This window comes from Colossoma macropomum, unplaced genomic scaffold (assembly GCF_904425465.1).
Source record: "Colossoma macropomum unplaced genomic scaffold, Colossoma_macropomum, whole genome shotgun sequence".
NCBI lineage: Eukaryota > Metazoa > Chordata > Actinopteri > Characiformes > Serrasalmidae > Colossoma > Colossoma macropomum.
Genome location: NW_023494789.1, coordinates 31,394,905 through 31,418,814, shown reverse-complemented (window position 1 = coordinate 31,418,814; position 23,910 = coordinate 31,394,905). Strand labels below are relative to the sequence as shown.

Below are 23,910 nucleotides of genomic sequence, written 5' to 3'. Positions count from 1 at the left end.
CAGTCCAGATGCCAGACTCAGAGGCAGTTTTCACCTGTACTTGTCATGAACACTGAATTTCTCCTGCACTTATAGTGCCAAAAACAACAGCAAGTTGTACCAAATTTAATTCAATTATGATTTATTTAACACTGTGTCACTAGAGAAGCTGTTTACATTGTAGTGGAATGTAATCATACATTACATCAAGCTTTTCCTTTATTGATATATTTTAGAATTTTATTGTATCACATTTTTTACTGAAATGATTTTATAATCTATCCTAACACTTCAAAATCAATGCAGCTGGACTTTACAGTGTTAGTGGAAGACACTGACACACACTAAGAAAACAGGCAATGTAATCTTGTACACACGTTAATGCTTTAGGCTTAATGCATCACTAAGGTATAGATTATATGTAGACCAGGTGACATGGTTAGTCAGGAAAACAGAACAATGCAGAGCTGTTCTGGACTGCTGGTTTACATAAAAATATGGCACTGTTAAAGGGGAATACGACCTTTTTTTCTGGTAATTTCTGCATAATGTGATCTGTTGTGAAATGGTTCGTTGTAGAGATGCTGACTGATAATGGTGAAACCAGGGGTCACAGTGTCTAAAATGTCTGAAGTCTGTGACTGGTTTACCTTGTAACACCCTGCATTAACCTCTCTGACATGAATGCATCTTAAAAATGGCCAAAACCTTATCCTAAAACTATCATAAAACAATGTCTCAGGCATTAGGCAACACATCCATAATTGTTTATTTAATAGTCTTGTGAGGTAGCTTTTAGAGATATTAAACACTTCTGACATCTGGTTCCTATCACCACTTTTGTGAGCAATTCTGACTCTAAGTTTCTCTAGAATGGAGCATTTCACATCAAACCACTCTGAATACTTTATTTACGTCTTAATATCTAATTAGGTGGAAATTCTTAAAAATTGGATGAATTTCCCTTTAATAATGCACTCAGCTGGATATAACTGAATGCAAATATGGAGGCTAGAAATTTTGTACAATAAAAGTACCAAAGCTGCTGAAACAAAAGCCCATATCTATAAAATGAAAACTTTCTTTAATATATTTACTGTAAGAAAAATTTATTCTAAGTAATTTTGAAGCAGTTCTATTGGTCCACTCATCATTAAATGTTTACGTAATGTATAGAGTAGCTGGTATCTTTAAAGGGTGTACAATCATAAAAAAAAAACAAAAAAAACGACACTGAGTTTTTGATCTCGCAGCGACAGCACAATAATGTGATTTGTTGTTATTACTTCAAACTGGATCAGCAGTCAATCATTTTTCATACCACAAAAACACATGTTCATGTTATCTCATGTTTCTTATATGGATCTTATATAAAACTGGTTTTCAGTCAAAGTTCTGCTTTTGACAACTGACATGGACTTCATACCAAAATCCTTTTGCTTTGGACAATCTGTTTTATTGCTTATTTTTATTAAAATAAACGATTGAACTTTGCATTTTGTTAGTACCAAAATAATCATAACACTACCAAAACTTTCCCAAATGTTTCAGTATTAACAATTTTTGCTAATTTTGAGCTCAAAAATGCTAGCCAGTACATGACTAACTTACAGAGTTTTGAACAGTTATTCACACATAAGATAATAATAATTTTAATTAAAACACAAAGGAGTTTACTTACAGAAAATGTGTGTTTCAGTAGTGACAATTCTTAATGTTACACACTGATTTTTACACTTCGGGACACATTTACTTCAAAACAATGGGATCGAACTGCTCAGCATGTGGCCATGAGGGACAGAGTCTCTCTTCCTGATCTAAAATGCAGGGCATGGCTGAAATAAAGCTTATAAAACCCAATATTGCAATAATTTCCCAAGAATGTAATAAAACCAATGAAAATTTTATTTAACTTCATTAAGATTGTACTACAAGATTGTACCCAATAATGTAGAAAATTTGACTAGTAATACATTGTCCTAACTAATAATAATGTAACTGTAATAATATTTTTACTAATAATGCAATACTAACATTATTGGGAATTTACTACATATTTTAGTTTGACCATATGTAATACTTACTACATTTTGGGGATTTTTTTTTCCAAGTGGGTGATGCTTTTAAGGGCCCTAGTTTCCCAAAAGCATGAGAATGTCCACTGTGATCCTCTCTCTACCATTTATAAATCATGTCTGTGCTAAGACGATTTTGGGAAACCCAGCCAGGAGCAGCTCCCAAATACCTCCTATAGTGCTTCTCTGGTGCACACAGAAATCAACCCAGCATAAAACAAGGGGAGCATCAGTGAGACTAATGCTGTGTCTGAAATGGTCCTCCAATCACTGTATCCTACATCTGAAAATCTGGATCACTATAGCACTATTATAGGGAACAGAATTCGTGATGGTAATGAACGATTTTGGACACTACGTCATACAGGTTTGCTCATTACTGTGCAACAGCAGATTTCGTTACATAAACACTATAAACGTCATGTCACTAGTCCACTATAACTGCTGAGTTTGACTGCACACATGAGAAAAGCTGACTTACATCTGTATCAGGTCTGAAGAGAGGTCTGTGGAGATGGATCGCTACTAGTACTCAGAGAAGTTGAGTAATATTTATTATGGTGCATTATGGGATTATAAGAAATAACTCTTCTTTCAGGAAGACCCTCCACTTTTAATACTTCTTGTAAGACTGGCTCTGATTTCGGTTCATACCACAAGACATGGTGTCAGACCTGTGAGTAAGTATGTATTTGGGTGTCTGAATATTGAATTATGCCTCTTATCTGACTGAAAACACCACAAATGTTACACATTTAAATAAACCACTACAGAAACTAGTGAAATGTAGTGAAACAAGTTAGCACTGATGTAATTGTTCAGATGCCTGGTCTGGACAATGCTGTTATATTGCATGACAACAGATAGACAAAAACAGTAAACCATTCAAATTTTACTGGAACACAACCAAAGGGCTGACAGTGATCCCTTCTGGAGATGCAGGAATACCATTTTAAAATTGTATCATTTGAAACTAAAAAAAATAATAAATAAAAAAATATCGCTTAGGATCACTGCACAGAGAAAGTTCTATATTAAGACTTGCTGAGTGAACCTAATTTGTTGGACTGATAAAGCATATTATACTTTATATATATTCATAATTTTATATCAATTATGACAGTATTTAGCACAAAAGCAAAAGACATCAAATCAAATAGCAAACTAATATATGATGTGTTTTATTTTAAAATGACACACATGCTAACACATTTTTATAGGGTTTTTTTTTCCCTCAAAATGCAGTTTAAGCCCAACCCTCAGAAACAACAAAATCTCATGAATCTCTAAAAACTGATTCTTGGCTGAAGAAGCTGATATAAAGCATATTAGAACAAACTGAAGAACTCACGCATGGGCTTTGATTAGGCTTTGTTGTTTCATTAGAAAACAGTGTTGGAAATTATGTTTTGTAAAGGGAAACACTTTCATCTGCTTGAAAAACTTGTTTTATTGTAACGCAATCAGCCAAAATTATTGCCTATATGTAGTGACCTCTGGGCATTTGGTTCCACTGATAAAACACCAAGTGAGAATTGCGTTTGTGGAATGAAACATGAACCTGAATAGCTGTGCACATTTTGAATGAGCTGCTGTTGAAAATGGCTAGGCGGCCTATTTTTGGTTCATAATTGCATAATTGCAATACTCCTGTGATGTTCCAGATGTACAGAATGTCTTGTTCTGTGCCATCAGTTACAGTTCTATACATGGATAAATCCATTTATTTTAAATAAACTTAGTTTAATTTATGCTGTTATAAAATAAAAAATGAATAAAAAAACTCTATGAAGCTGGCAGTAATGACATGGGTCTATTATAATAATGATTTGAGTTTTAATAATATTAACCCTTAAAATCCCAGGCTTATTACATATAAAGGCTTATTATTCAGTAATTACAGGGAATTCAGTGCAAACTGGCTGAGCTATTCTTAGGTTATAGAAGTGAGTAATAAAACTTTGCACCTGCTGGCGGGCCCTGGCCATTTAAGAGGTTAATATATTTAATAAATTATTTGTTCATTTTGTTACAAAACGTACATATTTACATACATATTGTTGCATAGATTTCAAAAAACAATATTTTAGTTACAGAAATTAATCAGTTGAGTGGATATCAGACTTGAGAAAAGCAAACGTTCAAAAAATGAATGGCGGAAAACTTAAACATGGCTGTTTTGTACAAACTTCTCCCACAGTGCACATCCACTCTGCTGGAATCTATTGAGAATACTATATACACTATATATTCTATATTATATCCTACATACTACATAAAAGCTCAATACTGATTACAGCCCAAAATGCAGAACATGGACCAAAATGACCTGCTGTTACATTACCAGGCAAAATATTACATCATCCATTTAAAATAAAATGATCACACTGTAAATATAATTAATTACCAATAATGTAGTAAGGTGTTGCATATGGTCAACTTGAAAGTGTAATAAATTCCCAGTAGTGTAATAACGTATTACATGGTCAGTAAAAATGTTATGAGATTATTTGTTGAGGCATTGTGTTACATTATTGGCCAAGTTATTACATTATTGGGTAAAGTGTAGTGTAATATTTGATATTTCTGGATGTTTATTGGGAAATCACTATAATGCCGGGGTCTACAAGGCTCATCTATAGACTAAAAAACTAAAAATAGTGATATGAAAACATGAGACAGAAATTGTTGAATAAAGTTTTTTTTATTTAAAAATTAAACTCAAGATAAATCTACATCTTTCAACTTCACTTTAAAAGAAATTTTAAAAAGTTATTTTAAAAATGACAAAAAAATTAAATGTTGTTTTCACAAGTTAAAATTTAAGGTTTTGGACAAACACCTCCCAATAGAAAGTACCCTGTAAATTATTATTTTGTATATAATCATATTACTTATTACTATCACATTTAATACCTTGGGTTTAAATCAATCAAAACACAATCCTTGTAAATATTCTTGTAGATAACAAGGATTACCTTTTTTAAAAAATCATGGCATGAGTCTCTTTAGCCTGAGCTCCTCGTCTGGCATCATGCCAAGTGTTTATGTTTTTCGGAGAAGGGCGTGAAGAAAAACAACTCTCATTCACTCTCAGAAAGCTACCCTGGCAGCTGTCTCCAAACATAGCCTATTCAAATAGGGGCTGTCAGCAGCGCTTAAGCAGAGGAGATTTTTAGGATAATGTTGTGTGACAATAAACTCTCAGTAAAGCTGATCTCTACAGAGGCGAGGAACCTCCAGGGAAGCCAACTTTTTCAACATTAACCTCTCTGTTTCTCAAAGACAACCTTTCATTCCCTTCCCAACTGTTTCTATAGCAACACTTATAAAAAATGTATGCTTAACTCTTCATGTTGGCCGGTAAGAAACACAGAAAGCAGGTAGTGGAAAAGCTGACTATATTGGCAGTGTCATTCTGGGAGCACTTAATGATGATTTTAAATGATTTATTAAATCTGAATGATTCAGTGAGATATTTTATGCTTGTGTTTCATGAAGGGTACAGATCATAAACTGTTTTAACATGTTTTGGTCAATTAGCACTCAAATATCTGAAACTGCTCTAAAATGTGTAGAATAATAATGTGAAAGCCACATTAGGTTTGTTCTTTTTATGTCAGTTTATGTACTATTAACTAGTTAAGAACTGATTCATGAAGTATAGATTTAGGCAAATGTAACCCTGTAAGCCTTTAATTAGAAACACTGTACTCTTACTGGTTAGGGCCTCCCTTCACTCTCAAAACAGCCTCAGTTCTTCATGGCATGGATCCCACAAGATGAGATTCTGGTCCATGTTGACATAACTGCATCATGTACTTCCTGCTTATTTTTCAGATGCACTTTCATGCTGCTGGCCTGTATCTGCATGATTTTAGGCACTGCACTGCTGCCACATGATTGGCTGGTTAGACAATTGCATAAATGAGAAGGTGTACATGAGTTACAAATAAAGTGCACAGTGAATGTAGAAACACTGACATATAGTATCGTGTGAAAGTCAGAGGCCACCCTTCATTTATTTAATTGTCAAAATGGCCATTAAGTGCAAGTTATTCATTTTTCAGCATCAAAAACAGGAAACATATATTTAGCAGAAAATTACACACAAGCCTTAACAACTAAATATAACATCAACATTTTCAGTGTTTAATGTATCTACTGTTTACCTTTATCACAACTTCCATTCTTTCAGGGATACTTGCTTTCAGCTTTTCAAAGAAATCTGCAGGGATATTTTTGCACACCTACAAAGTTCTGTCTTAGAAGTTGGTTGCATTTTCTGCTTCTCATGATCCAATAAATCTCAACCACATTTATTTATGTTGAGGTCTGGACTCTGGGCTGGTTGGTCCGTTGTTCTTTTGTCCCTTTCTCAGTAACAGCTTCTTGACAGCTACACATCCTTTCAGACTCATAGTGTTGAGTTGTCGTCTCACAGTGGAAGGATGGACAGAAACACCTGTGGATTTTTTCAGATCTGAAGCAAAAGTAGAGCTTGATTTTCTCCTCTCTCTCAAAGATGAAAGTACTGTTCAGAAATTGTTGCTGCTGCTGCTACATAAACTAAACTAATCAAATTAATAATGAGCTCCATCTGTTTTCCCCGTTTTTGTACTAACAATGTTTACTATCCGGTGTCGACCTTCTGAGTCTTGGTTCCTCTCAAGGTTTCTTCCTGTCTCTTAGGGACTTTTTCCTTGCCACTGTCGCCACTGACTTGCTCATGGGGGGCTGACTTGCACCCCCACCTTGCACCAGGATCCCCCTCAGTCCACCTGATCTCCTCAAAAATATCTCCTGAAAAATGAACTTCTTCTTAATGGCTGTTTTGACTGTAAATAAGGTAAATGAAAGGTGGTCTCTGACTTTTGCACAGTACTCTAGATGCAGCTCTGAAGTTTATACAGTCAAAAGTATTTTTTTTTGTTTTTTGCTCCAGACAAAACCTTCTTCAAAGCTACAATGACATCGAAGATAAGATGAAAGGTCAAAAAGCACTGATGTTTCAATCACTTCTTTTTGTATTTGTCTCTTGTTCTTTTACATCTTCACTATATTCTGCTACCTTCTCTAAAATTCCACAACACGTGCATCTAATCAAAGTCTTTTGTCTGAGAGTGCAGTCAGTGAGCAGTGAGGAAATGCAGAGAAATGCAGTGAATGAAGTGCCAAAGGCCAAAAGCAGAACATGTTCTTTTTTCCTCCTTTCTATGGCGTGATCATACGGCCTTCCCCTTAGGCTTCTGAAGAAGCGCCTGAGGCAAAGCCCACTCCACTGTAGAGCACAGTCACACACAGCAGGCACAGAGAGTCTCTAAGTTTCTCTAAGTCTCTAAGGATACTGTAGACCTGGCTTTTAGCAGCATCATCTCAGAGGCCTGGGTGTCAGGTATGAGTTCATCTAAACGTCTAATTAAATGCTAAGTGCCGAAACCGAAAACAATCATAGCAACATGTTCTTCTGCCAAATACTGTACAATGTTAGGCACTTTGGCACTGATGATAGACTGCCATGACAAGACATTCAGGAAAAGCAAAGTAACAAAAGTAGCCTGTATAGAAAATGGTCATGTAAAAATGAATTATTGTTGACTGTTGTTGGTGCAAAAAGCACAAATATATTATAAATGGACTTCAGGGAACCAAATAAAATGCAAGAATATTTTAGAATATGTCCATTTTGAATTTGACTGAATCTATATTAGATTGTGAATATCATTACTATCCCAAAAAATTATTTTACACATGAGAACAGCTGCCCTTTACATGGTATGAAATTTCATGATGAAAGACAATAGAAATGCTCCAAAATTGCTTGGGATAAAATCTCTGTACATTAGCTGACGCACAAAAATGAATTTTTGCCTTCTCTTGCAAAGTTACTGGCGACATGGCGACAGCAAGAATGGCCTGGGTTCGGTTCCCCAGCCAGGCAACCAGGGTCCTTTCTGTGTGGAATTTGTATGTTCTCCCAATGTTTGCGTGGGTTTCCTTCAGTTTCCTCTCACAGTCCAAAGACATGCAGTCAGGCCAATTGGACATCCTAAATGTGTGTGTGATTGTATGTGTCTGCCCTGTGATGGACTGGCAACCTGTCCAGTGTGTTTCCTGTGTTCTGCCCAATGACCACTGGGATAGGCTCTACTACGCCCCCTGACCCAAAAGGATAAGTGGTTTAGAAATTGTGTGTGTGTGAAGTCACTATGTGGAAAGTTACTATGTTCTTTGAACAGGAACGATATACTGTGTAATGTAATAGACTCATAGTTTTCCAGTTTAACCTCCAAATTATTACTGGCACAGAATTGATAGTACGGTGGCCAAGACTAACCCCATGGCTGTAAGTCACACTGGGCTGTTATTAGCTACTGAATGATAAATGGGCTGTGAAAATGCTAAGCCTTCACAAGGCTGAATGTCTCATAAAAATGGTTCAAATGTGTTTTGCTAAAGAAATGAAAGTACTGCGAGTCATTATGTAAATGCTTTTGTACAAGAATTATACAGTACATAATCCACTTATGTTGATTTTGTTTACTGTTATCTGGAGTGAATCAGTTCTGCAGTCAGCGCTATCTGATCCATAAATAGCACGTTTAATCTTGCAGCCATTTCTGCATTCAGGTTTTACTCAGCATGGATGCGTAACACTGCCAGAAGACTTCCTTTCATGTATCTATCTCATGAATCCTTCTGCATTTTCTTGCAGGTGGCCAATCTCTTGCGGCTTTTCCAGATTCCTCAGATCAGCTATGCCTCGACTAGCGCTAAGCTTAGCGATAAGTCGCGCTATGACTACTTCGCCCGAACAGTACCCCCAGACTTCTACCAGGCTAAGGCCATGGCTGAGATCCTACGCTACTTCAACTGGACCTATGTCTCAACTGTAGCTTCAGAGGGTGACTACGGAGAGACTGGCATTGATGCTTTCCAGCAGGAGGCCAGGGCCTTGCAAATCTGTATCGCAACATCTGCCAAGGTTAGCCGCTCCATGGACCGCTACAGTTATGAAGCAGTGATCAGGTCTCTGTTACAGAAATCGAATGCAAAAGTCGTGATCCTCTTCACAAGAAGTGAGGACGCCAGGGAGCTTCTAGTTGCGGCCAACCGCATGAATGTCTCCTTCATCTGGGTGGCCAGTGATGGCTGGGGGGCACAGGAGAGTGTGGTCAGAGGGAGTGAATTAGTGGCAGATGGAGCTTTCACTATTGAGCTTGCTTCGTACCCAATCCGTGAGTTTGCCGACTACTTCACAAGCCTAAATCCTTACAACAACACGCGCAACCCCTGGTTCCGAGAGTTCTGGGAGAACCGTTTCCAATGTAGCTTGCACGACATCAATTGTGGGAAGCATTCACTTCGAGATGGCAAGTTTGAGCAAGAATCCAAGATCATGTTTGTGGTGAATGCTGTGTACGCAATGGCCCACGCTCTGCACCACATGAAGCAAGGAGTGTGTCCCAACACCACTAAAATCTGCAGTGCCATGAAACCACTGAATGGAAAGAAGTTCTACAAAGATTACATCTTGAGGACAAAGTTTGATGGTGAGTGCAGTTCATCACTAATCTGATGCTTGGTGTCCAGGGTTCATATCATTTTTCTTTGCAAGTCTCTGGGAAATTTCATTATTACTTCATTGCAAATGTATATGTGAATATACAGTGGAGTCTTTAATCAATTGTACAATTACTATGATGGTAAAGTGCAAAATATCAGCTTCAATTTGAGGGAATTCTCATGTACGTTGGGTGAATCATATGGTAGTCACAGCCAGTAGAACAGGCCAGAAATGTAAAACCAGAATAAGGTGTGGGGAAGTGTGTGGGTTCACACTATATGCAAAAGACCAACACAGCTTTTTTCTATTGTTTTCAATGGGAAAGGCATGTTTTGCGTGCAGGTTTTGCATCCTGCATGGCTGTCTTTTATGCAGGGTCCTCCAGGTACTCTTAAAGCAGTTAAGTAGCGTTGTCATGAGCGTTGTTTTCCATGCTGACCATTCAGGTCAAAAGTAAAGGGGCTTTCAGTGAGAATCATAGCAAAGGGGTGATTAGTAGCTGCAGCATTCACACACTGAAATCATGATACAAACAAAAAGATTTGTTTTAAGTTTAGCTTGTCTTTGCTGAAAGTACCACATTTATTGTTAACAGTAGTAGTTAAACTTTTTCTTGTCCACATCAAAACAATAGTTTGATAGCACAGCTGACCAACATTCTGGCATTCAAAAAAATGCAGTGTGGACCCCCAAGGAAACTTTTACAATATGAACCCCTGTAAAATAAGAATAAACAAACAAATAGTCAGAATCAGCTGGTTAGTTTATTGTGAGCTTAGCAATAGTGTTGTGGGGACAGACATTATCTAGTAACGAGTACACATGCCTGGATAAAATCATAGAATAATTTGGCTTAAATGTAGATGAGCTGAGGATGACACAGCTGGGGTAAATGTGATGTGCAAAGAATTGGCTTCGATCGCTGTGTTTCTAGCTAGTATGTTATGGATCATACTCCAGACATTAAAATTGCACAGGATAAAGGAATTTTGGGTGCGTTTGAGAGGAAATGCCTGAGGCCGCAACCTTTTTAGCAGCAGATTTTGCTACCGTCAGCCCTGTCCCAATTGGCGCAGTTGTGATCTTGTGGTCCTCAACTGCACTTGCACATGAGGACCGTGAGGCTGTGAGGTGTCCCATTTCCCATTTTACCATGTAAACATCAGTTAAAGAGGAGCTGTCCAACCTATAAGGCAAAGAAGAAGATATTCATATGTGAAATAAAATGCATTTTGTTGCTGTCAGAACAAAACCTTGTGTCTCCAGGAAAGTTTCTTTATAGGAGAAGGAAAAATGACAATGTCCAAGTCATTTTGAACCATTTCATTGAACCAAGTCATTGTTTTTTTTCCCTCCTGAAATTTTAACACAATGCAAAGGATAACGGGGGTTTTTAAATTATGCAATAAAGTAAAAAAACTACAAAAATAGAGACACAATGATTTTGTGACAGAGCAACAACTAGTTTCTTAATGTAGCTTGCCACTGAGCTGCATTATGCTTATAGTCTGTATCAAGCCATTATAAACAACCAAATTAGTTCAAATGAGTACAATTGCTTACAAAATCTTACATAAGAGACTTAAGATGGTTCTTCAAGGGTTTTTACTAAAGGCAATGATTCTATTTATAAGCATGAGTTTGTTATAGGACCATTTGCATGCTAAATGGTTCTCTGCATGGTGAAATGGTTCTTCAGACTGATGGAGAATATATGTGTTTCTCTGTAGAGCTTTTTTTAAAAATGGTTCTATATAGCCAGTGTGCAAAATGCCCCCTGGTATTTGGGGGTCCCAATTTGTTTGCCATCATGCTACTCAAGCATTTCCTGGCTGCCATCTCATTTGCTGTAGCAGTGTTGATGCTGGCTTCAATGGCAACCAAATATTTGTTTCTCTTTTGTAGTTTGTTAATGTGGTCGTCTTCTTTGGTCTTCGGTTTGAGAAATGAGTGACAATTCACTTTTTCCTGCCATCTCTTGAGCAATAGGGCAAATTTTTGGATTTAAAAATAAGCTACAGCATATGGTGAAGTTTTCCAGAGGTATGTGGGCATAGTTACAGTTGCTAGGTTATGAAGGACCAACTGGGTGAACCAATTTGCCACAGTGCCATCCTGAGGCTGCAGCTCTAGTTAGTTAAGAGCACTAAAGACAGAAGCTTGCAGACTGTGTGAAGCTTGCAGACTTTTCCCTGAATTTGTATTGGATCATCTATTTTTCCTTGACAGACAACATAACATCATAATAAGTTTATGTTCAGTGACCCACCAGAATTTTGATTTTGAGACATTTAAGGAGTCCAAAAGGTTAATTAGGAGATCCCAGACCCCCTAGAACCACCTGTAATTTGCAACTTGTATATAGCACCAAAAAGGGTTCTGCTATTATCATGATGTCAAGCTTGTAACAATAGAAGAACCCTTTTTGGTGCTATATAGAGCAATTTACAAAAAGCTTCTATATAGAGCTATCTACAACACATTTTTTATCAATATAAAGAACCATTTAGGCATGAAATGGTTCAATATACAACTCAGGGGTTAGAAATAGAACAATTGCCCTTACTAAAGAACTCTTGAAGAATGAATCTGTATCAAATGCATGCTTTTCTCTTGCTTTCCATGTCTACATGCTGTTGACATCACCAAACTTTGGACTTGCTGGAGGACCACAGGACACAGACCGATGCACTACTTAAATTTTAACAAACTGTCTTATAGTCTTGTTTCAAGATCATGTCTTGCCCCTTGAAACTAGCTTATCAATAGCAAACAATCTGGCAGCCCATTGAAGACCAGAGTAGGATTACCAAAGACTTCTTTGGGTCAAAAACAAACTAAAATTAAAACTAAAACTAAACAAAGAACACTACTGAGGTGTCAAAAACTACTATAAATAGAAGAATACATTAGCATTAGGTTCACCATAAGAAGCAAACTACTGACAAGACTCAAGGACAGAAGGGTCAGGTTATGGTTTGTTGAACAGGTAAGAAGACTATAGAGTATAATGATCTAAGGCATACTACATGATGACATGGCCATATATAGTGCAATGACCAAATGTGAACCCCACTGAGCATGCATTTCACATACTTAAGAAAAACTTGAAAAAAGCCCCCCAAAATAAGCAGGAACTGAAAATGACTGCATTACAGACCACAATTTCCTAAAATTATGGGTCACAGACCTCTGGTAGTCATGAATTGTAAATGATCTGCAATAAGCACTAAACATGACAACCTTACACTCATTTGTTCAATTACTTATGGTCCCCTGAGATGGAGAGACTATATAAAAGCAATTCCTACATAATTCAGCCAACATAGAAGTAAATATGCTCAAATGGAAGCTGACAGTCTGCACTTTAATCTCATGGCAATTTTAAATGCAGTACAGAGCCACAATAAAAGATGTGTCCCCAGCCAGTTACTCACAGCCTGTACTGTATGGGTTGCTTACAGTATACAGTACTGTGCAAAAGTCAGAGACCACCCTTTATTAGTTTCATATCCACTCAAAATGGCCATTAATTACAAGTTATTTGTATTCAGTTAGATATAAGATAATTAACTTGCATAAAGAAAGGGAAAGTCAAAGGAAAGTAAGTGAGTTTCCAAACTGGAGAACTGAAAATGGGACACCCTAATGGGAGAAAATCAAGCTCCACTCTTACTTCAGATCTGCTAAAATCCACGGGTGTTTCTGTCCATCTTTCCACTGTGAGACGACAATTCAGTGCTATGGGTCTGAAAGGATGGGTAGCTGTCAAGAAGCTGTTACTGAGAAAAGGAAACAGACAAAAAGAACATTTGCAAACCAAATAAAGAAGCTGCTGGTGTTCTCAGAAGTGGACTGACCACCCCAGAGTCCAGACCTCAACATCACTGAATGTGTTTGTGATTATATGGATCATGGATCTTCTACGACTGAACTTTAGAAGTGTGGGAGAATATCCCTATAGATTTCTCTAAAAATTAAAAGCAAGTCTCAAAAAAATGGTAGCTGCAATAAAGGCAAAATGTGGACACATTAAATACTGTGTAATTTTCTGTCAAATATGTTTTCAGCTTTTTTCCTTACACTGAAAACTGAACAACTTGTAGTTAATGGTTTCTTTGACTGAAAATTAAATAAATGGTGGGCGACTTTTGCACAGTACTGTAGATGATGAAATATTTGGTGTGAATGACATGGTTATTCACTATAAAAAGCTAAATTATCTTCAATAAATGAGAGCATAATTTTATTAATCTGTTTTTGAGTTCTCCTATGTGAGTAAGGGAGGCAGACAAATACTGGAAGCAGAAAATACTAAACATAAAGAGGTTTAAAATGATTACTCATATGCAAGCATTCTGTGTGGAGAGCTTGGAGCTTTATTTAGATTGTTTTCATTTTCCCGCAGAAGATAAGGAGTGCTGTTGCGACACTGAGCCGTTAATTATCAGCTCCACACTCTGAGACTGCCTTTGTCACACCATTGGCAGTGGAGGAAAAATTTTACCCACAATGTAAATAAGACAATGAGAATCTCTTGGTAGTCCATGTAATATGTGCGGAATTACTACATGTAGTCTTTACCTGAAGTAAACTATCATCAAAGACTCAGAGGTAGTGCTGTGAGTCTCCTTTAGTCATACCAGTCTGATGCAGTCAGAACCTCAGTTGTTATTTCCTGCTGGTGGCTCTGTTAAAGCAGCTTATTCGAAAAGATCGATGGACCTCTGAAGCTGTCCTTTAGGGAAAACTGTTGTAGTGAGATGGATTGGATTCAACACATCAATCCAGTCCACTGTGTTTGTAGGTCAATCTTTTTTATTGTGTTGTTTATTAGCCCAAATTAATCTTGTTTGCACAACACCATGAATATTTCCTATTGCATTTTAAAAATAAATAACCAAAACCATGCAAAAAAAAGCAATACATTGAAAATTTATTACAGTGTATTCTATTTATATTTTGTAATACACTGGCAGCATATAGCAATATGTTTCATTTTCATAGAGGAAGGATCTACTGCCATACTGAGCAATATATATCTGTACACAGCTGTACACATTCCCGCCAGCCTTGAGACCTCAGAAGAAATAGAGGTTTTATAAAATGAAGTGGGGACTCTGGGGGTCTGAAAACAATTGAGTTTCAGAGACATCAGCTCCTGCATTCTGGTGACCTTTTATGTATAAAAATTACAAAACAATAAGCCAACCAGTAATGCATTTTACACAAATAAGCTTGTTGCCAAGAGGCATGGCCATATAAGGATCACCAAACTAGTTCAAAATCAGAGCTCAAAACACATTTCAGACATTTAACTTACTTGGATTTTAGACTAAAATCCTTTTGCCTTGAGAGACCCAATACATTAATTATGGTTATATTATTAAAACCCTGAACAATAACTGAGCAAATGAGTGAATGACTGAACGACTGAATGATTAAACATTGTCTTTTGTCACTACCAAAACGACCATGACACTACCAGAACTTTACCAAATGTTTTGGTAATGACAATTCTAGCTAATTTTGAGCATAACTTAAAAACACTAGCAAGTACATGACTAGCAAATACAGCTTTGAACAGTTTTACACACATAAAATCATAATGTTGTTCATTAAAACACAGACTGCAGAAAAATAATTGCAGAAAATATGTGCTTCATTAGTGACAATTCTTAATGCTACACACTGATTTTCACACTTTGGACCATGTTTTTTTCAAAACAATGGGATCTAACTGCTCATGTGGCCATGAGGGACAAGGATGCAGTCTCAAAGAAAAAACCTAAGTCAATGGACCATCATTTGGGGTGTTTCTTTTGGTCCATTCTTCATAAAAATTACAAAAATGGAGATATATATATATATATATATATATATATATATATATATATATATATATATGTATTTGCTGTCGGAAAAAAACCTCATATCTCCATTTTTGTAATTTTATATATATATATGTATATATATATATATATATATATATATATATATATATATATATATATATATATATATCACCTCCCAATAGTAGGTACCCTAGAAATAATGATTAATGACTGCTATTCGAACTAATTTGGTAGAATTGTCCCTCAAAGAACAGATAAAGTGCTAATAAGAGTGCTAATCCAGTGCCCTACTTTGACATTGAATATACAGTGGCTTCCCAATATTAATCAATGTGCCATTTATTAGCTAATCAAGTTATGACAGCATAAAGTAAAAATTCATCCTAAAACAGTTGACTTACCAGATTACTCTCCACCGGGAGAATCTGGAGGTAGTGCGGCTGGAAACAGGACTACAGAGTAAAGATCCTGTCGGTGTCTTGAAAACAAATTTAATTCTAACAATTCCTCCCATCTGAAGTGATCTATTTTTTATGTTCTTTCAAGAACTGTGAAATCACATCAAAGAAACAAGGCAGACTTGTGAATCAACCTCCTGGCCTCAATTATGTAAATGCACTGTTTGCACCTGTGTCCATTGCATCTACAAACCCAACAAGTGAGGCTTTTGAGATTGTATGCGAAGCCAGGGGCTGTTACATAAAGATGTATCTATGGGTCGGATATTTCCTCTCTTACTGTGAAATATTTGGAGCTCTGTGATGAAGCTAAGTCTTTTGTTTTTGTTACTTTGACCTTCATGGCTTGTCTTTTGTCTTTTGTCTCTATAGCACCATTCCGTCCAGCTGATACAGACAATATTGTTCAGTTCGATGCTTATGGAGACAGCCTGGGCCGGTACAACATTTTCCACTACCACAAAGAGGATGGTGTGTATATTTACCGCAAAGTGGGCTACTGGGCCCAGAGTTTGAGCCTGAACACTAGTCTGATTCCTTGGGAGAATCAAGTACCTACCTCACAGTGCAGTGACCCCTGCAGAAAGAACGAGATCAAGAGTATGCAACCCGGTGACGTCTGCTGTTGGATCTGCATCCCCTGCCAGCCCTACCAGTACCTCCTTGATGAATTTACTTGTGCAGACTGTAGCTTTGGGCAGTGGCCTCTTGGTAACCTGACTGGCTGCTACAACTTGCCTGAGGAGTACATCCACTGGGAGGATGCGTGGGCCATTGGACCGGTCACCATTGCCTGTATGGGGATCCTCTGCACACTCTTTGTGATCGGTCTCTTCTTGAAGAACAATGAAACGCCAGTGGTAAAAGCTAGTGGACGAGAACTTTCATACATATTACTGCTTGGAGTGCTCCTGTGTTACTGCATGACCTTCATCTACATTGCCAAACCTTCAGCAGTAGTGTGTACATTACGTCGTCTTGGACTGGGTACCTCCTTTGCCGTTTGCTACTCGGCACTTCTGACCAAGACCAACCGCATTGCCCGTATCTTCAATGGCGTCAAGGATGGAGCTCAGAGGCCAAGGTTCATCAGTCCAGCTTCACAAGTAGCCATTTGTGCTGCCCTCATTTCCTGTCAGCTGTTGGTGGTGGTGGTCTGGCTCTTGGTAGAGGCACCAGGCGTGAGGAAGGAGGTCAGCCCAGAGAGAAGAGATATAGTCAGGCTGAAGTGCAACAGCAAGGACTCCAGCATGCTGATGTCCCTGACCTACAACTGTGTCCTCATTATCCTCTGTACCTTCTACGCCTTCAAGACCAGGAAGTGCCCAGAGAATTTCAACGAAGCAAAGTTTATCGGCTTCACCATGTACACCACCTGCATCATCTGGCTGGCCTTCCAACCCATCTTCTACGTCACAGCCAGTGACTACAGGGTAAGCAGATTTCTGTTGTTGTACCTCTCACTGCTGATTCATTATTCATCACTGTTGTTTGGAATTTCAGCACAAAGAAATGGATTAAGAGCACAGCAGAATTGCTCTCAAAGCAACCTTAAGGTAAACAAAAGCTATGTTTAGATCAATGGGCTCATTAGATTTTTCCTACATACTGTGCCCGCCAGAATTCTTGGCACCCTTGGTAAAGATCAGCAAAAAAGGGTGTAAAAAAGTATCTCGGTCTTACACTGACAATATAACCAACTTGGTAAAATTGTTTGAAGAAAAAACTCTCAAAATCATGTGACACATCTGTTGGCACCCCAGTACTCTCTGTGCCTTTCCTTTACCAAGATAACAGCACCAAATGCTCTCCTTTAATGCTGGACGATTTAAAAAGACACGAGGCCAATCCTCCATACAAATCTCCCCAAATCCTTCAAAGTCCTTGGTCCTTGCTTGTGTACTCTCCTCTACGGCTCACCTCAAAGCCTCATTCTATGGTCAGTGAACCATTTTTGTGTGGATTTGGAGGTATGCTTTGGTTCATTGTCCTGCAGGAAAGTCAAGACTATTTTAGACACCCAGCAAAGGCAACAACTGGATATAAAATCTGCTGCTATGTCCATGTAAAACTACTAGGCAGTCCATAATGCAGTTTTGTCAGAATATGTAGATATATGTAATGATAGCTAAGTCCTGAATACACTCTAATAAATGTATACTCTTACAATATGACAAAGTAAGATATTCAGAATATATTCAGAATACGTTTAGAATACACCTTGATAAGGGACATGGAAAGAACTGCTGGTGTAATTTTTGCTTAATTCACACTGTTCCTTGTTGTTGATCCTCGTTAACATGTTTCATAAAGAAATTGCTTACTATTTGAAAAAAGTGCTGAAATTCTCAACTTTTTTTGGTCTCATTGTCTGCTACACTTGCACAAACACAAATCCAGTGTAACACCGATGCTAAGTTTGATCACTTGTGAACATGTGCACTACGGAGGAGACTGAATGCACATGCTTAATTTGTGTATTCTGAATATGCATTCCGAGTGCTTGGATTCTGTTACGTCCCATCACTGTACGTGAACGTAGGAATTAGCTTCATTTCGGCATGACCTTGACTCTGGTGGGGTTATCTGACCATAGAATTTGGTTGCAGTAAAAGTTCCAGTGATGTTTAGCAAACTCCAGGACTGGGTTACACCAGGTTTGCATAAGTTTATACTTAAGTTTGTGCATAAAATCTTTACTATAAACTTAAGTACACTAGTTTCAAACTATTTCTTTACTAAATTTGGTTGCAACACAAATCCGTAAGTCATGTCTTGACTAGTAACAGCTAACTAATGCGTACGCCGCTTTAACATTAGGATAACATGTTCAGAACCAGCAGTTGGCTCTGACTTAGAAAAAATATCCAGCATAGAAGAGAACAATGCGTACAGGTTAAACTAAAAAACTAAATATCTACAGCCGCTGTCTGTTCATTCTTTAATATTTCCCTGAGAAAACCAAATATGCAGCTATTTAAACGACAATTTCTGAATAACTGACACAACAGCAGACTAGTTTAGACGTTTGGGCAGCTGCTGAGTCTCACTGATTCAAACACATCCAAACTTTGAACTGAGTTGAATTGAACTGCATTCATGTATTGCTTCACACCATTACTCAAACTATAATCTCACACTATGGTCACATGCTGAGCATTTGTAAACACATCTATCTGATTGGCTAAAAATAAGGAATATTGCAGCCTGCCTAAACATGCCAGAAGATTTATGATTCATTAATGGACTATTAATGGCTTCTACTATGTACTTGTTCTGCTTGATGCCTACTGGTTAAACAAAATAACACCCAATCACCTCCGTTGCCTGAGATAACCCAGATTTGGGGCATGCCAGTTTTTAAATGAGTTTCCAAGCAGCAATGTTTAAGGCCATGCCCTAATGAGGTCTACTACCCCAAGGCAGTAACAGAAACGTATGCTTCATTATTGCGGATGTATTCCTAAAATGCTGCAGATCAGATCTTTTGAATACTTTTATTATTGGGATAATGGTCTCTACACTACAATGTGGTTGATTTAAATATTTTTAGGTTTCAAAACCATTGAGATTCATCAGTCCAGATCAGTGAAAGCGTTTTTGTCAATCTCCTGAGCAATTGTCAACGAGCCCTTTTGCTCAGATCTCTGGTATGACACATTTTCATATTCATATTTTCATTTCTTTGAGAACAAAACCATGAGCTTTCCAGCGAGCCTGCTCTGAAAATTGCTTTCACAGTGACTCACATCACTCTCCAGACAATGACTGCATGAAATATCTAATTTCTAATTGAAACAATGAGTTTACATGATAAAACCTCTCGCTGCTTCTTGAACTGACTCTTCTTTTCCTGCTATATTTGCTGCATATGTAGGAGTGTGATTCAGTGACTTTGGCTTATCGCCACTACCTGCCGATTCAGATGACAGATAGAAAAATCTCTTTGATCGACTGTCTATAGTGATGATAAAAGGAGCAGCTCTCGTTTCATGTGGCTGAAAAGCTGCTCAATAGAGAAGAAAGGGAGCGGGAGATGATATCCTGGCGAATGATTGCACTATGAAAACACTGAATGGAATTTTTCTGAAGCTCCTTCCATCAAGTGCATAATGACAAACACCCTTAGATAAATGGTTACATAATCTTCTAGGGTGTTTTGGCCCATGACTATACGCTTTTTGCATTTTTCAATGACCATGGTTGTGTGTGTGTGTGTGTGTGTGTGTATTTTTATTCCTTTCAGGACAAAAAATGTCCTGATTTTGTTGTAATACCACAGAAAACAGGGCTAGCCTACAATATCAGGACCAAAAAACTTTGTAAAAAGGAGAGGCCACAACACAAATGATTATGTACAGCAAAGTGATGCAACATTAAATATTTGTGCAGCAATGACTTCAACCAAATGTTTCCTGTAATTGTTGATCAGTTCTGTACATGGGCGTGGAGAAATTTACTACTACCTTAACTCAGTAATGTTGGTGGGCTTTCTTTACAATTCAGGTCATGCCACAACATAAGGTCTGGACTTTGACTTGGCAGTTCCAAAACTAGAAGTTTAGGGTCTTTATCTTTCTGTAAGACCCACCTTCTGTTAAGCTTCAGTTCCTAGACGTGTGCCCTGACATTCTCCTGTACAATTAAGCTGTTCATGATACTGCCACCACCATGTTTTATAGTTGGGATAAGGATCTTAAGCTGGAATGTTTGGTTTTTGTCTAAAGTAGCATTTCTTGTTCAAGCCATAAAGTTCTATTTTGACTCATTTGTCCACAGAACATTTATCCAGTAATTTTATGGCTTATCCAGGTGGTCCTTAGGAAACTTTAAACAGGGAGCTCTTGTTGGAGAGTAATAGCTTCTTCTTTGCTTTCCTCTTATACACACTATTCTTGTTCAGTGTTTGCCTGGTGGTGGAGTCATGAACACTGACATTAGCCAGTGCAAGTGAGGCCTGCAGATCTTTACACATGGCAGTGGCATTCATTATGATCTCCCTGTGTATTATATCACTTGCTCTTGCAGTGCTTTCTGTTGGACGACCACTCCTGGGAAGGGTAACAATGGTGTTTTCTCCATTTGTACACTATCAGCAAGACAGTGGATTGGTGAAGTCCAAACTCTTCAGAAGTTGTTTTACAAACAGCTTTAATCAGCATCAATGTTTTTTGACCAAGGCATGGTGTGAGCTCACAAATGTGTGTGGGCAATACCAAAATTTGATAGTTTCAGGTCATGCCACAACATTAATTTCAGGTTAATTTTTTTAATAGGACAGCGTCACCCAAAGTCACACCTCAAAGTCATACCTCACACACACCTGAACCTTACTCTAAGTATCCCTTGAACTAAACTGATACTCATAGAGGTTCACATACCTTTTCCAACACTGACCTTTAATATTGGATCAATTTGTTAAACAAATGAATGAAAAAGTTTAGAACTCTGTGCTAGTTGTTTAACTGATTATTGTTCTATTTGTAGTAACAAGATGAAGATCTAGGCATTCCAGATCAAAGATATTCAGGAATTCATACATTGCTAAAGGGTCCAAAGATTTTACCTTATGTGCATTTTTTTTAACTTTAAAAACAAAGACCTCATTTTCAAAAATGGGTCTTGAAAAGAAGCATCCAATAAAAGGTTGATTCAAACCTGATGCGGTTCTTGAATGGTCTTGCTCCATCATTTTGCACCTTTATTTTTAAGTGTGTATATATGACCTCACCTCCTGACATTGTATAAAAGAAACTATGTGTGTGTGTGTGTGTTTCTGAAAAACAGACTGATAAAAAAGACAGAGTGTCCTGTTAGAATCTTATAGATGCATCTGTAATAGTATAATGGCAGGAAGAGCATTTAGACGTTTGGCAGATAAGAAAGAAAGATAGGCTTAAGTGTAAGGAGGCTAGAGTGACAAAGCATGGGAGGTGAAGGTGAGAGTCTAATGCTACTCAATAATGTCAAGAACTGCCTGCTTTGACAGGAATAAGCTACTTGGCTGATATGCAAACTGACAAATCACAGACGCTGTTTTAGAGTGACCTGTATAAGCAGTGCTACAACAAAAACAGCCCCACATGAAACAAAATGTTTTGTTTGTCTGCAAACAAGCAAGATCTCATTTACTTACTGCTTTAAACAAAACCCTTAAATAAACTTTAAAGAAACTGTTGTTGTTTTGGTTTGCAGAACAGGCTACACCACAGTACTGCTGACTAGCTAGGACGTAGTTTGAAAAAGCTAGACATGCTCTCTGACCGAAAGTGCACAACTGGGGACAACTTCTTGAACTTTTGGTGCTGGACTGTGGCAAAGATTTGTCCCCCCTAAACCTGCCCCCAGAATTCACTGGTCCATGTTCTTTTACCATACAAAATAATTAATAGCATAAGCAAAACAAGCCAACCTGTGAAACACTATCATTAGCTACTGGAAATGTTTTTTCCCTTGCAAGAGGTAATGTTTATTTTTACCGCATGTAATATATTCTCTATAGGTGCACCATTCCCAGCACCCCCCCACCCCACTCTGAGCTCTGGTTTCACAAGGTGTTAGATTGCTTTACACATTTTTTAAACAGTATACATTCCCACTTACATTTAGCCTGAAATTTCTTATGGTTGTCCCCATATTTTTATGTTATGAGATCATGTCTGCCCAGTGAGAACAGAAAAAACTTTCACCCATCAGACCAGTGCACAAAAGTGCATGTGCAAATAGCTAATGAGTGTGACTGACAACATCCGATAGTTTAGGGATAGATAAATATCAGATGGTGTTTGTACCTCTGTGGACAAAGCGTCTGAGGCTGACACTAGGAAGAAAGTGAAGGAGAAACTCAAAGAAGCTCCTGGAGCTGGAAAAGGAAAGCACCTGGAACAAGAATGAGGGAAACAGAGGAAATAGTGTGAGAGATTATCCATTGTCCAGTGAAGCGTGAATCTGTGACACACCAGAGTGGATGGTATGGTGTGTTCTAGACTCTGTTGAATACTTGGCTGGAGGAGCAAAATCAGACTAGAGACAGATCAGTCAGACACAACTGCTCTGCTGAGTCTCACACAGCCTATAGGAACATGCTGTTAACACACAGTGCACTGCTGGTCATACTTAGTGCACTGGCCTGTGTCTGGTGTGGTTGGCTGCATTTGGTCTGTAGGTAACACTGCTGCAGGGGGCTTTCCCTTGAGTTCAGGAAGGAGAGAGTGAAGCAGATACATTGAAATAGACAAAGGTGCGTGTCTGTATGGGGGGATTCCCTGATTATACAGCAAAAAGAGTGCAGACAGGAGTGTGAGGAGAGAGACGAAAAGAACAAGGTGTCCCGCTCTGTGTGGGTGTGTGTGTGTGCGTGTGTGTGTGGAGTGTTAAGGCATGGGTGTTTGAATCCCAGCTGAGGCCCATGCTTGGGGGCACAAGGTGTGCTTGAGAGACCTAAACACACACACACACATGCAAATAAACAATCTCTCTTTCACTCTCTCTCTGCCTCTATCTGTCTCACTTTCTCACTCAAACTCTCTTTTTGTCTCTCTCTTTTCTCTGTCTGTCTCTGTCTTTCTGTCCGTCTCTTTCTTTCTCTCTTTTGTCTTTCTCTCAGTATGCCTCACTCTCTGTCTCTTTTTTCTCTCATTCTGTCTTTCTCTGTCCCTCTGTCTCTCTCTGCCTCTGTCTGTCTCTCTGCTTTTCTCTCTGTCTGTCTATCTGTCTCTCTGTTTCTCTCTGTCTGTTTATCTCTCCATTTTCTCTCTCTCTGTCTCACTCAAACTGTCTCTTTTTGTCAGTCTCTTTTTCTCTGTCTGTCTCTATGTCTTTCTGTTAATCTCTCTCTTTTTTGGTCTTTAGTCTTTCTGTCTGTCAGTCTGTCTGTCTCACTCTCTGTCTCTTTTTCTCGCCTTCTGTCTTTCTCTCTCTGTGTGTCGGTATTTCTCACTCTCTCTCTGCCTCTGTCTCTTTCTCTGTTTCTGTCT

At 38.1% G+C, this 23,910-nt stretch overlaps 1 protein-coding gene across 1 annotated transcript in view; it reads left to right on the top strand.

The window, feature by feature from the left end:
- The window catches only part of grm2a (glutamate receptor, metabotropic 2a), a 57,638-nt gene that overhangs the window by 26,512 nt on the left and 7,216 nt on the right, over nt 1–23,910 (top strand). The window contains exons 2-3 of the mRNA XM_036570972.1: nt 8,770–9,607; nt 16,307–17,367. Coding sequence (XP_036426865.1) covers nt 8,770–9,607; nt 16,307–17,367 — 1,899 coding nt within the window. The remainder of the gene's footprint in view (nt 1–8,769; nt 9,608–16,306; nt 17,368–23,910) is intronic.